This window comes from Polistes canadensis, unplaced genomic scaffold (genome assembly GCF_001313835.1).
Source record: "Polistes canadensis isolate GaletaPanama2010 unplaced genomic scaffold, ASM131383v1 scaffold_231, whole genome shotgun sequence".
Lineage (NCBI taxonomy): Eukaryota > Metazoa > Arthropoda > Insecta > Hymenoptera > Vespidae > Polistes > Polistes canadensis.
In genome coordinates, this window is record NW_014569778.1 from 57,210 (window position 1) to 71,933 (window position 14,724).

Genomic DNA, 14,724 nt, shown 5'->3' on the forward strand with positions numbered 1-14,724 from the left:
ATTATTAAATCATTAAATAAATATCATATATATATATATATATTTCATTATTATTAGCATATTAAAAAAAGGCAAATAACTTTTTCACTTATCAACGTCTTAAACTAATGTTTATTTTTCCGTGGTAATTATTTTTTCTTTAATTTCCTTTTTTCTTTCCCTTTTTTTTTCCCAAGCGGATGCTACTACGATCTTAGTAATTACGAACACAGAAAGGTGCTTTTAAACAATCGCGTTAACTATGTCGGATGCACTTCCATAGAAATGGAAAGTAAAGGAGGAAGGCCGTGTGTAAATGTTGTGCAAGGGATGGTTACCTATTCCCTTACAACACATTTTCTTTTCCGGACCGATTCGTCTCTCACTATTTGTAAGATCTTTCTATTAATTTAAAACGTTATCGTGTCATCGAGAAATTCCGTGAGAACAATTTCTTTCTCAAATATACTCTTTTCTTTTTTTTTTTCATTAAATAATTTCATTAAATTCATGTACACACACACATACACGACAAGTATTTTATTATTATATATACTTTAATTTATAAAAACGTATCATAATATTGTTTATGTTAAATATAAAATTTGGAAGTTTTGATTAAAAAGTTGAAACAAAAATAAACAACAAATCTTTTATATTTATTATTATTATTATATAAATTTTTTCGAATAAATATTAAAATAATATAATAAAAAAAAAAAGATAAATAAAACGCGTACCAAAAGGGTTAATATGTAATTGATAAAAAAAAATACATAGAGTAAAGGGGTTTAATTATTACTTTGTATATAAAATACCACATTGTTTAAATTTAGTTTCGAATTTTTTTACTTGTAAACCAAATACACATTCCATCTTTCTATATATGTATTTGTTCTATTTTAACCCTTGTACGTTCGATACAAGAATAGAAGAAACAGAAAAAGGAAGGGGGGGTTGTTTTTTTGTTTTCTTAAAAAGAAAAAGAACGGTGGTATGCGAAAAAAGAGAGAAAAAGGTTTTAGGATTGAGGATAAGGATGAGGAGAACCGTGTTTCTTAAAGATCAGGTTGAACGAAGGGCACGCACGCACGCACGCACGCGTGCACGCGTGCATGCGTGCATGCGTGCGTGCATTCGACCATCAAGCCGACATTCTTAAATCAATTAACAACGACCAAAAGAACCGGCCGACCTTCGATCAGCCAACCAATTCGAGAAGAGACTACTGTGTGTCTTTTCGAATCTTCTTCCTTTTATTTTTTTTTATTTTTTCTTTTCTTTTTTTTTTCTTTTTCCATCTGTATTTACCGACTCGAGTATAACTCAAATCGTTTAATCTATGGGGTGCAACGTATAATGTTATTTCTTTTTCTTTTTTTTTTTGCTTATAATTCTCTAAGATGAATTTAACACTAAACCTACAGACACCCTTTCCCCCCTGCATACCTATTCCCCTATCGTGAATTTAAAAAAAAAAAATTAAACAGACAATAGAGTAAATAAAAATGGGAGGTACATTTCATTTAATCAAATATTTGTTTCTTTATTTTATTTATTCTTATTTGTTTTTTGTTTTGTTTTTTTACTTAAAGTTAATGAAACATTTTGAAAAGCGTTGTTAACTGTGCCGGTAAGAAAATTCTGTTCGTTTAAAGGTAATTGAACGAAATTTAAAAAATTATGTATTAAAAAAAAAAAGAAAAAGATCTTTTCAAATCCGTAGAAATATTTAATTTGTTGCATATTTGTGTTGGTCGTACTTCTTTGTTCTTTTTTCTTTCTTGTTTTTTTTGTCTTTTTTCGTAGGATGGTTTTCTGTGATATCCGGCAACAATACAACAGGTAGTGCGCGAGTTTACAGAAGGGTAGAATCTTTGGTACGAGCCGGTGTACCAGCTTTCCTTTTGGCAGCCCCATTGAGAGCATATACACTCACGCACTCGAAAATGGGTAATTCAGTTTTTGTTTATTCATTTTTCTCTTTTATAATATAATTCCTAATTCATATTAGACTTTTACATTCTATGAGATATTAAAAATATTTCAATATGGTGTATTACTTATCCTCCCTTTTTTTTTTGTTTTTTCTAATATTAAAATCCTAGAAAATGGAAATCTTCGTGCTCACTATACGAAAACAACGATAAGGGCAGGTGAGATACTACGACTGATAGCCGTTTTTCAAGATACGAGAAAATGTAATTCAGTTAGTTTCGGTATCTCTGGTGGATCCTCGGAGAGGGATCAATACGCACAATGTTTGGATCCACACGGACGAGAAGTATTTGCACCCCTCTCAGCTAGGGGTGAATTTTATGCAATTTGTCAAAATGGAAGTATGGATACGGGAAGCGATGCAGTTCTATATAAAGTTCATCATCTTGCGAGGAGGCCTTTACCATTGAGAGTAAATTTCATTTATTGTCTTTTACCCCCTGCCCACCCCCTTCCCCTTCCTCCTTGTAATTATCAAATTATTCAATTATTTGTTCAATCCAATTTCAATTGGAATCATTTGTATGTTTGCTTGTTCGTTCGTTTTGTTGAAATTGACAAAAAAATACTTTTACTTTTCGTAGGTACGACTGATAGCAGGTCCACTGCCGGTTCCATTACCAAGAGAATATGGTGGTCTGATGCAATTAGAATCATCTACGCGTGGTCCAATTGTTTTAGGATGTATAGTTCCAGAAAGGCCAGTACATAATCCAGAAATGCTAGAATTGGTAGTATCTGGTAATGGTGCACCTAGAGTGAGGAGGGCACGATTAGGTTATCCATCAGAGGCAAGATTATTGGCATCACCTAAAATGCAAAGACTCCTTGCCGCGTGCAGGTAAAATATATCATAATCCTTTATCCAATTCAATGATTAGTAGTAGTAATAAATGATAGAAAAATACAAATAAAAGAACAGCTTCTCTTTTTATGAAACATTAATGACTGTTTAAAACGCATTTAGCATTTCTTTTCGAATCTAATAAGATAAACGGTGATAAAGGATGTACGTGGGAAAATTCTTTAATATAAATGCAAAAGTTAGGTTCATAGTAATGCGACATATACGTCGATGTCACATAGAACGACGACGACGACGACGAACGTTGTTGCATTAAAAAGATGCAAAGCGTTCGCAAATGTATGTACCGAGCGTGGCTTAACTGGTTCTTCCACTTTAGCCGAGCAGTTGGAGATCGTGCAACGGAACCACGAGTGGCACCTTTGAAATTACATCCAAGCACGGAGAATTTAAAAGAGATGCATTTGAAAAAGATCAAACCGAAACAAGAAACGAGACCGATACTTCAAAGTTTGAGGGACGGCTTGGAGCAACTTAAAAAGACAACTGTCAGGGAGAGAAGTAGGACTAGGCAAAATTCTGGAAATGGTTTTCTGGAAAGGATCTCTAAACTTGCTCAGGGTGGTCGTAGCAGAAATCCTGCTAAAAAATCTGCCTCATTTACGTTCGCAGTTAGACCAGAAGTTGCTATGAAATCTTCTCAGGAACGTTATTCCAGTTTGGAACCAGAAACTACCTCTCGACAGAGTCGTCCTGACTCTACAACTAAACAACCTGTACAAAGATCGGTGTCAACGAGTGTATTAGAGGTTCCACCAACGAACGTCGAACTTCAACCGAATTATTCTCGCGTTCGTGACAGCCTGACGCCACTTCCACCCCTTCCACAACCAACAACCAAACCTAAAACCGATGAGATTTATGCCGAAATATGCGACAATAATACAACTGTTCAGATACAAAATTGTCCTGGAAGTCACGTCATGGCTAGTATTAAGATCATCGTTAAGGGTAGCGACCCACCGTTGGAAGAACAAAATCCAATTCGCAAAGAAAGATATATTAATTCGATAATAATTAACGATCAGATAGATTCCATTATTAGCACAGATGACGATGTTATTTACAATACAATATTTTGATGAAGTGATATATTATTGTATTACAATGATAGCGCATTGTTATATATATATATATATATTAACTTTTCTCTGGAATTATAAAATATCGGAGAAAGTTTCTTTTAGAAAACATATTAGATGGGCTGTGCTTTTTCGTGATCGATATCGCACCGATCGTCGTACTCTTTTTGTTTTTTTTTTTTTTTTTTTTTTTTTTTTTTTTCTTAGTTATTTTACATTACAATTTGTATTATATTTGCGCAAAAGTAGGAATTCTTTGAGCGTTAAGTTTTAATTACATGTCCGATATATAATTTTGTACATAAACATTTTACCAAGTGTATTAATTGTAAGGATGGCTATCTAAAAAAAAAAGCGCGCATTGTATTAAAAATTATTTGCAAATCGCTCGATGTATAATTATACAAAAAGGAAAAGAAAAAAAGAAAGAGAGAGAAAAAAAAAAAGAAAGAAATGCGATTTTTGTAATTCAAAGGTAAAAATAACACATCGATTAAAATTAATAATTCCTTTCTTATCACCTTTGCGTGGAAATAACACAAATAAATTTTTTCGACGTTCCTCTTTTTATTATTTTTTTTTTTTTTTATTTTTCTTTTTTCTCTCTTATTAATCTTCGTACAAATCGTATGTATTTGTAATCCTATATTTTTCTTTTCTTTATCGGTCTTTTCCTTTTCAAAGAATCGACCACATTTTTTCGTTTCTTCGGATTATCTTCCATAACTTTTTTCATTACGTCGACTGCTTTTGAATTGCCATGATCTAAATTGTAATTAATGTTACTGTCAGGATATCTTCCAGAAAATCCTTTCGGAAATAATGGCTTTGATAAGAGAGACGTTAATTTATTTCTTCTTGCTTTTAACGAACGTCGCAGATCTGCCATTTCCTTGGTTTCCATCGTTGTTTCACTAAAAAAAGAAAATACGAATGATGAATGAGATCAGGAATATATAATAAAAAAATTGAAAAGAAAATAAAAGAAAATATTCGAAAATAATAATAATAATAATAATAATAATAATAATAAAAAAGAAAGTAATAATTACAGTTGATCTTCGTCTAAAATAATATCCATATCTTCTACTGCTTTTTGCAGCCAACCTTTGTGCACGTTATTTCTTTTACATTTTAATTCTAAACTATCTATTTCCCTAGCAATATCGATTCTTTCTTTTACAGCCATTAACAGTCTATCTATCACTGGAAATGTAGGTATATCTTCGGCTACAAAAGAAAAAAAGATAATAATACAAGATCATATTGAATTTTAACCGGTAATCAAAAGAATTCATTATATTATAATGATATAATATTCATTATAACTTACTTCGACCTAGAGTTTGGCACAATTTGCTATAATTCTGTTTTTCTGATGGTTCCATCATAAGAACTGTTATTCCTTCTTTTTCAGCTCGCGCAGTTCTACCACTTCTATGCACATAACTCTGAAAACAAAAAATTATTATTACGACAATTTATAATAGAATATAAATTGTGCCATTCATAAAACCAAAATGAAAAAGAAGAAAAAAAACAAACTTTACTTTTAGAATATATTTTAAAATTTCATTATATCGAAAAAAAAAAAAAAAAAAGAGAAAACGCTTTAATAATTATTAGAGAAATTTATTTTTAAGATAATTAATTATGTGTTTAATATCACCTAAATGGTCAATCATCATTTTTTATAACCGTTTAATAATAAACGATAGGAAAATGCATGTATAATTTTATCAATTATCTCTACTTTTTGTTTTGTAGAGTTAATCATTTTGACGTATAAATTCTCAATTATTAATCATATAATATATACCTCAGATGTCCTAGGAACTTGGTAATGTATTACATGTTCAATATTAGGAATATCTAATCCTCTCGCAGCTACATCTGTTGCTATTAATAATCCATTCTCATCATCCTGGAATCTAGAATATTTTGTTTAGATAAAAATAAGTCATTAAATATCATTTAGTTAATTCTTACCTTTCAAGATTTTTTAAACGTTGCCTTTGTTGCATGTTGGCATGTAAAGGTAAAGGATTACATTCTAATATATTAAAAAGTGTAGCCAAACGTTTGACACAACCGATACTGTTACAAAATACTAAAGTTCTTCCAGTGTGTCTTTTTAAAAAATAATAAAGGTAATAATCTTTGTGATCTAGTGTACATGCAATTCTAGATTCCGTCAAATTCGTAGCAGTACCTGAATCATAAGAATAAATATTATTATTCGCTTTTCAATATACGTAATATATATATCTATTTTTTTAATTAATAATTTGTTTTACCAGTTTCTCTTGTGATGTCAACTATTTTGGGATTTTTTATATTTAACATATCTATAATCTTTTGTAATTTCTGACCAGAGGTAAGCTTGAATATTTTACTTTTCCCAGATCTATTCTTTTTCCTTTGTAAATAATCAGGAATATCATGAACCAAAGTTAAGGTAGCAGAAAATACATAAGTTTTTCTTTTCTGCGCTTTCTTTTCATTACCATTAATTCTTTCAATTATATCCTGCAATTCTTGAAAATGTCCTTTCTCTAACATTCTATCAGTTTCATCGATAGCCAAGTATCTGTTATACGCGTAAACATTTTTTTATTATTTGCTTATTAAAATGATTATATGTCAAAAAAAAGAGAAAATAACTATATAATGTTGAAATTAATATTGTGTTATATTTATAAACATACTTAATAGAACTCAATTGATTTAGGTGTTCATTACCAAGCTGAATCAATTCCCATAATCTTCCTGGAGTTGCAATTACTATTTCAGGACCTTTACTTAAAAGTCTTTCTTGTTTAACAGCAGCCATGCCACCTACTACGACTGCTATCTGCATTAAACAAAATTTATATTTTAATGTATAAATATATAAATTAATTGATTTTTTGAAAGGTCTTGAAAACATTTATTAATTCTGATGTTAAGACAGTTGTGAATAATAACTAAAATATCAACATTTATCTGCTTTGATTACAGTTATTATCTTCATCGTAATAGTTATTTTCTAAATAATTTCAAGCCTTTATTTTTAATTCTAATTGTTCTTACTTTTATATCAGTATATTTGGCTGCTTTAACAAGATGATCTTTTACTTGAATAGCTAATTCTCTTGTTGGTGTTAATATCAATGCATAAAGTGGTTTTTGCAAAGAATTCGTTTTTTCTTCCTCCATTTTTACATTATGTATCACACGTACACATCCAATCCCATCGACATTATCAAAATTTTCTTCTATTTCTTCCTCACTTTCTTCCTCGCTTTCATCAGAACTTTCACTCCCATTGGAATCTTGAATATATTTAAATGTAATATAATAAATGTTATGTTTACATTAAACCTTTGTACTTTAACTACCAGAGTACTGTACTTTTCTAATCGTAATATACAAAAACTGATAAATTTAAGTGATACTATTATTTTGATAAGTTTCATATACATATTCTTTATTTATTGTTAAAATATATATAGAGATATTATTATTAATTTTATTCTTTAGAATTTAATTCCAAGATATCCATTTAATTTAATAGTTAAACAATAGGATTTTTTGTATTTATCCAAAAGTGCATTGAGTGCAAAGGGTTGAATTAAATGAAGTTTGTCAATTTATTAATGAAATCAACTAGATATATATTGTTACCTTCATCATTGGAATATTCCAATTCTTCCTCATTGCTTTCATTTTCTAATCGATCATCTTGTTTTCTTTTTAAATGTTTCTTCTTCAATTCTAATATACCATTTAAAATAGGAATACCAAATGCTAAAGTTTTCCCACTGCCAGTTTCAGCAGCTCCAAGAATATCTCTTCTTCCAAATATTGCTGGTGGCAATGTTAAAGATTGTATTGTTGTTGGAGTATAAAACTTTTCATCAGATAAAGCTTTTATTATTTCCTTTGGTGTACCAAGTGCACTCCATGCAGAAACGTCGATTATATTTCTTTCATTATCATTATCTTTGTTTTCGCACAAAATTTTCTCTTTCCTTGATTTAGTTTTTAATTTCATATTTGATTTTTTATCCTTAACCTTTTTTTGTCTGCTTAAAAAACAATTCACCATTCAAACATGAACTGAATGAAATAACATGTGGCAATTGTACAACAAGCTAACTAGTAGCGTCATTATTTAACACGACACCCGGTAGAACCATCATCAGATCTCGGTCGGTAAGATAAAGGTAGAACACTACTATTACCGATATCGGCCTAGCCATGTTACTAGAATTTCAATATTTTTTAAACTTTTTTATTTCCTAGTAACTTTTAATAGTAATTAATTTACACAACGTGGATGTATAATTAAATTTTATATACATTTAAAAACAAACAATTAGATATCTAATATGAATATTTGTTTTAATTATTATCTTTTTTTTCTTACAATCTAGTACCCTGTATGCAGTAAACTACTACTTTTATTATATACTATATTATTGCATACAAAAACTAGATTATTTTTTGATTAATTTATTTTAATTGAATAAAATTAAAATCAATTTAATGTATAATTTAATTTAATTTTAATTTAATAAAACGTTAAATTTAAAATGAACCTTATCAAAGTCTTCAATGTTTATAATTCGACGAGATTAAATACACAAGTTTAATAACAAACGCTTCATTACAATATGTCGAATTTTTTTTCTAAATATCAAATCAGTTTTTCTGTTTTCTAATTTAGTTTAATCAGATTTAAACTAAATTAGTTAATATTATTCTAAGTTTCTTCTAACACAATATACATCGATAATTTCTTATCATCGAAAGACTGTGATTAATAACAGTCTATTAAAAATATATAAAATACTTTTTAAAATGTATATTTAATTATCCTAAAAGTTTTAAAAAGACGAATCATTTTATTTTATTTTCTTTAAAAAACATCCCCGAAAACTACCACCTTTCTTCCCATTTTAAAAAAGTAGGGTTTTCCCCTTAAGTATCGAATATATAATTACAATGAAATCATTTTTATCTAAATTATTTGCAATTGTTTATTTGAATGAATTCATGTGAAACGTTTTGAAGTCGGTGTATAAACAAATACGATTATAATTTCAGGTTAAAATTAATAATTATTTTACGTTATATAAAGAAATATAAATAATTGGCGTGTAGGATGTGCGATTAACAAATATTCCTTGAAAATTATATAATATTTTCTTTCACAAATAATAATTACGACATTCGATTTTCTTTCATAGAATTTGATATTCTTAGAAATTTATTAGTGAATACATAAATATATATATATATATTTATACTTTTACCAAAGGTCAAAACTTGTGTTACAAAGGAAATCAAAACTCGTATGATTGTAATATAATATAATGTTCGATATAGATGAAGTCAAATCGTATTTAACCGTTGTAAAGATAACATCGAAGAATTTCATTTTACATTTGAAAATGTATGCAAAGGCAACTAAAGTTATTAGCAGTACTCCCATAAAACGTGATATTGATACTAGTTCATGTTCGATTTCGGATGTAAAGTGTACCTCGTCGGACAGTGTAAAGTTAAAAAATAAAACTAATATTAAAAGACGTACATTTGATAATAATAAGAAGATTAAACGTAAAAAAAAATTTTCCAAAACTAAACCTATTAATACAAAAATTGTATGTATTAATAAAAGAGGAAGAAGATTCATCGTATCGGGAACGTCTAATAGCGAATCGGAACTAGAATTAATCGACAAAAATAGGAAAATCGTGAAAGTAGAGAAAATATTAAAAGACAAATCTACAAACGTGAATATACCAGAAATATTAGAAAACATATCTACAAAAGTAAAAGAACAATGTCAATCTACGTGTAAATTATTTGAAAATCCGGAACGTATACGTGATATTAATTATAATGATCACGATAATATTCTACTTTCGCCGTCTTTAATTTCGAGAAAATCAAATTATCATCCTTCGATACAAAGTATTATCGCGAATAAAGAAAATTATGAAGAAATTAATATCTCTTCGGATGAAAGTATCAACAAAATTCAGATCTCTTTGGATGAAAGTAACAAAGAAATTGATATTTCTCCTGTTTTAAGTAATTAAATTATGCTAAATTATACTAATACGTTTTTTCTTTTTTTTTTTTATTTATTTTAATAATTTTATTATTTAACAAATTGACAAATGCGAGTATAAGTATTTTATTTTTACTATTAGAGAGATCAAATCGAATTAAAACGTATCCACCATCAAAACGAACAAAATGGAAAAGAAACTTGTTGAAAAATACGATATACGATAAATGGCCATCTGATTATAAAGTATCATCGGAATATGCCGGTATATTATGGGATAAATACGTGAAAAATCATTCTGATGAATTTCCACAACATTATCAAACCAGCGTTAATCGTATACTTAATAATGAAAAATCTGATACAGATGAGAAGACAAGTGATGATGCCGGTGAGTTTTCACACATTGAAATCATATTTTGTTCATCCGACATTTTTTTTGTAATACATTCACATTTACGAATTAAATCAATCAATAACTATATATTTAAGTAACATACAGTATAGTAAATGATTATTTATTAAACAGATTCATTAGAAGTGTTTAATCGTCTCGATGGACATCACTTGAAGTTATTCAAATCAAAAAAACCAGTGTGTAGAATTAGTGGAACTTTAAATAAAGAATCGGAATCTGTACCTATTAATGTTGACAAAATTATCTACGTTCCAAATGATCATTCGAAATCAAACAAAAGAAAATACGAAGAAGGAAAATGGATGATAAAGAAGAGAGATAAGTATGAATGCAAATCCAGTGATAGTAATAATGATCTCCAAGAAAAATCATTCAACGAATTTAATGCCAAAGAAAAAATGAATAAATCTTATAAAATATCACATTCGCGTCAGAATGATAAAAATGACGATTGTTATTCCTTAACTTCGACGTCTTCGTCGTCGTTAAACAAAAATCCTAATGTTAAAATTAAAAGCTGTATAAATTTAAAATCTAAAAAATACAGAAGAGGAAGAGACGGTAATTATTATTTATCAACTGAGGAATCATCGTAATTTGATAAATTTAATCTTCATCGAGATAATATTTTTGAGATCAACCAAATGATCGTTTGATCTTTCTGAAATTAAATGATATTATTGTGATCATTATATTTTGCATCGCGTATACATTTCGAATTGTTCAAATAAGATACGTGTAATATCTTTTGATACACTTTACTATCACAAATTGAATTTATATTTATTTAATTGTTTTCTTGTATTATTTATTATTTATATATATATATATATTTATGAATGTTTTCTATAGTTTTTCATTATACTCATAATATATATATATATACACATATTAGAATATATCAAAAATATTGAAATTTATTGAATAATTCTTATATGTTAAATTGAATGCGAAATTATGTTCGTAATAATATTTAAAGAAATAATGAGTTATTATTTATGTTTGTTTTGAATTATTTATCAAATTATTATATTATACTTCCATTCACATTGAATGAATTTGTATTGTTTATAATAAATATATATAAATAAAAATATGATTTATTTCTCTCTCACATTTTATATTATTTAAGCACAAAATAGCACATAATTCAATTCTTTTTGTTTTTTTTTTTACTTACAATAATTTATCCTGTTTTAAATCAGGATTTATAGATGCCGGAATGTTTTCTGATAATTCCATTGAATTCTTTCCAATATCTTCTTCCGTAGATACTTCGTTTTTTATCTTTGATTTTTCATCTTTCATATTATTTTCTCTTACTTTTTTAGTATCGATTATTTTCATTTTCTGCATTGACATAGTAATAGCTTCTTTCGAAGAATTTTCCGAATTTGTAGAAATTTGTGTTGAATCTAAGATATCTTGTGCGGTAGATAAAGGTAGTTTAGATACAATAGTAGCTTTTAAACTCGCAGTAGGTGGTAGTAAAAATAGTACAGGTTCTAGTATGCTTTTATAATCCAAATATGTAATACCCTGTAATATTAAATATTAATAGTAACGTTATTCATTTTATATTTATGTTATTAAGAAATAGAAAATATTTGATATATATATGTATACCTCTTGCTGTAATACGATTTCCGAAATTCCCAAATGTATTGAGATTTGATTTGGTGGAAAGATAGTATGTATACAATACTGTACATAAGGAATTAAATATTCGCTTAAACATTCTGCAAATCTAACCATATTATCACGTTCTACGGCAGCGAATGCCTATATAAACAACAAACAAAAAATATGAAATCTTAAGAAAATAGAAAAAAAAACACGTCAGTGACAAAAATGTATTTACGATAATCTACCTGTTGTTCTTGTTTATAAAAAACTAACATCGCTTTAGCTACAGAATGTAGTGATTCTTGTAAAAGTTTAGTACACATAGTGGATATTGCAACTGGTGCACAAGGTCTCAATTCATTAAATGCAGAAATTAATCCATTACAATATTCAGCTAATGGATAAAATTCTACAAGCTGTTCCGGAGGAATTACCTGTGTCAAATAATATAATAGCGTTACATTGTAAGTTTGAAAATATTTGTATAATAATAATTAAAATGCAATGATAAACGTAGAACAATATACATACAGATTTACCAGCAGTATCAGATTTAATATCAGTTCTTTGTGGTTTATTAATTAATGTAAATGTTTCCATATCCTTTTCAAATTTTCTTGTTGTTCTTCTAATAGCTAATTCGAGTCTGTCTCCAATTATTCTTACAAATATATCAGACATTCGTCCAGTAAAATCAGCACCAACTCTTCCAAACGATAAACCAAAATATGTACACTGACCCAAAATAGAATCTATAGATGTTACACCTGGTAAATCTTGTTCTAATGTTGTAAGGAACTGTGTTATCTATTAATATAATAAAAAGTTATTAAGTTTAACAATTATAAAAAATTAATAAGCTATAAATAAAAAACATAAAGTATACCTTTTCATCTAACCAGTGATAAAATATAGCCGATTCATTTATATTTGGATCTCTACCAGGCATTATTAATTCATCATCATTGAACATAGCTCTGTATTGCGTTATAATATTAAACAAATGTATCCTAGATAATTCTATAGTTTTTGTTATATGAAGATTAGCTGTAAAAATTTTAATAACAGTTACTATCAATTATTAATTATTTATATATACACATATAATAATAGAAAACTTACGATCTTCTTTTGGAATATCATTTAAAAGACTTTGTAACCAACTATCACGCGCTTGAAGAAATTTGATACGTAGCTCAGGTTCTGTAAAGGCATCCATAGAACGTAAGAGTCCTACTAATTGCAAACATCTTGGAAGTGGCAAATCTCCTCTAAGCGAGCCAACAACTTGTCCAACCATTCCAGACCAACTACTTTCAATTTCTGCTACTATAGACTATATGATTATTCAATAAAATGTATCAGTTATTATATTAATATTCTTTATTTATTGTTTCATAGAGTTAATCAATTTAATAAATGAGTAATTCGTATTACATACCGCTATTATTGGAATATCACCATGCTTTGCTCCTAATTGACGTGCATATTGAGAAAGTTCTAATGCTTCATTATACTGATTACTTCTTAAACAGGATTCCATCAATTGTGGCATCTCTAATACCTCGAGTAACTCCGCATTTCTTGTTAACGTTAAACTATTTATTCTTCTACGCGTGCTGATATCTTTAGAAGTATCACAAAATGTTTGGCACTTTTCCACAAATTCTGGAATTTTTTGCACCAGCCTATCGAGCCGTATTTCGGTCTCATTAAACTTAAAACATTATTGGTCAATTATTATATTAAACAACAAGATTGATTATAATATAATTCATATTATTACCTGTTTAAATATTTCTCTAGAACTTTCTGCGGTTGATATAAATGTTTTATAATTTCCAAATACTAATTCTTGAGTAGTTTCTAACACTGATTTTCTTTCATCCGATAAATGGTCTGGTTCTATGGCTATAATTTAAAAGGCATAGTTAATAATGTCATGGAAAATATATTGAATATTTGATATGTATATATATATATTATTAATATATTATTTATATTAATAAAATAATTAAATGAAACTTACTTAATTGATCAACATCAAATCCACCAAGTTTTGATAGATATTGGGCAAATTTTGAATTATTTTTCCATGCTTCTATAAAGTGTTTAAGAAATATACAAGATCAAGTAAACTTATACAAATTTCTTCTATTATTTCTAATTGTGAAATATAAATATATATCTATATATATTTATATGCAATAGGTATAATATTAAATCTAATAAGTTTATTAGAAAAAAAAAAGAAAATAAATATCAAGATTTAATAGGAAATAAAAGTTTCCAATGATTTACCTGGTATTCCTTGTGGGAAAACAAGATTTATAACTTTCTCAGTGTCTAGATCCATACTTTGTTTTATGACAGTTTTATTTATTCATAATATTAGAAGAATTATTTTTTAGAGAATTTGCACACGTTTTACAATCTACTGTCATTTCTTGGCAGATTGATACTAGTACTGTCACCTATCAGTGAGAAAAAGAATTAATTTACAGTTTTCTGCATTACCATTAAATGCACTTAACTTCATATTTTATTACACAGATGTCGCCACAGATACCTTTCTTTATCATAAGTAGATTTATTAATATATCATAAGATCAATGCTTATATTTACCATAACTTTATATAGTTTTAATTCTCCCCATAGCATTTAGATGGAACCAGGATTTACAACGAGTGT

At 27.9% G+C, this 14,724-nt stretch overlaps 4 protein-coding genes across 5 annotated transcripts in view; 2 read left to right on the top strand and 2 right to left on the bottom strand.

Moving 5' to 3' along the window:
- Nucleotides 1-4,291, top strand: part of LOC106790340 — a 16,968-nt gene extending 12,677 nt beyond the window's left edge. Inside the window, exons 2-5 of the mRNA XM_014755154.1 lie at nucleotides 1,789-1,932; nucleotides 2,088-2,389; nucleotides 2,562-2,818; nucleotides 3,162-4,291. Of these exons, the coding sequence (XP_014610640.1) occupies nucleotides 1,789-1,932; nucleotides 2,088-2,389; nucleotides 2,562-2,818; nucleotides 3,162-3,924 (1,466 nt within the window). The 3' untranslated portion in view covers nucleotides 3,925-4,291. The remainder of the gene's footprint in view (nucleotides 1-1,788; nucleotides 1,933-2,087; nucleotides 2,390-2,561; nucleotides 2,819-3,161) is intronic.
- A 182-nt stretch (nucleotides 4,292-4,473) lies between these two features.
- On the bottom strand, nucleotides 4,474-8,141 carry LOC106790339 (ATP-dependent RNA helicase DDX24). Its single transcript, XM_014755153.1, has 9 exons — nucleotides 7,591-8,141; nucleotides 6,997-7,238; nucleotides 6,633-6,778; nucleotides 6,222-6,514; nucleotides 5,914-6,136; nucleotides 5,744-5,855; nucleotides 5,258-5,375; nucleotides 4,977-5,154; nucleotides 4,474-4,838 (listed from the first exon to the last, which is right to left on the bottom strand). Exons 1-9 carry the CDS (start codon nucleotides 8,012-8,014, stop codon nucleotides 4,568-4,570), a joined length of 2,007 nt encoding a protein of 668 aa, XP_014610639.1. The 5' UTR covers nucleotides 8,015-8,141; the 3' UTR covers nucleotides 4,474-4,567.
- A 478-nt stretch (nucleotides 8,142-8,619) lies between these two features.
- LOC106790336 lies at nucleotides 8,620-11,188 on the top strand. Its single transcript, XM_014755149.1, has 3 exons — nucleotides 8,620-10,008; nucleotides 10,131-10,379; nucleotides 10,518-11,188. The coding sequence occupies exons 1-3, from the start codon at nucleotides 9,285-9,287 to the stop codon at nucleotides 11,000-11,002; spliced, it is 1,458 nt and encodes a 485-aa protein (XP_014610635.1). The 5' UTR covers nucleotides 8,620-9,284; the 3' UTR covers nucleotides 11,003-11,188.
- Nucleotides 11,189-11,379: 191 nt separating this feature from the next.
- On the bottom strand, nucleotides 11,380-14,500 carry LOC106790342 (conserved oligomeric Golgi complex subunit 8). 2 transcript variants are annotated; one of them, XM_014755156.1, is made up of 10 exons: nucleotides 14,334-14,500; nucleotides 14,062-14,133; nucleotides 13,819-13,943; nucleotides 13,474-13,749; nucleotides 13,155-13,368; nucleotides 12,919-13,079; nucleotides 12,564-12,839; nucleotides 12,278-12,466; nucleotides 12,033-12,188; nucleotides 11,380-11,945 (listed from the first exon to the last, which is right to left on the bottom strand). In XM_014755156.1, exons 1-10 carry the CDS (start codon nucleotides 14,386-14,388, stop codon nucleotides 11,583-11,585), a joined length of 1,887 nt encoding a protein of 628 aa, XP_014610642.1. In that variant the 5' UTR covers nucleotides 14,389-14,500; the 3' UTR covers nucleotides 11,380-11,582. The 2 variants fall into 2 exon arrangements, with proteins under 2 accessions (XP_014610642.1, XP_014610643.1); XM_014755157.1 differs by having other exon boundaries at nucleotides 14,062-14,130; nucleotides 14,334-14,479.
- Nucleotides 14,501-14,724: the final 224 nt, after the last annotated feature.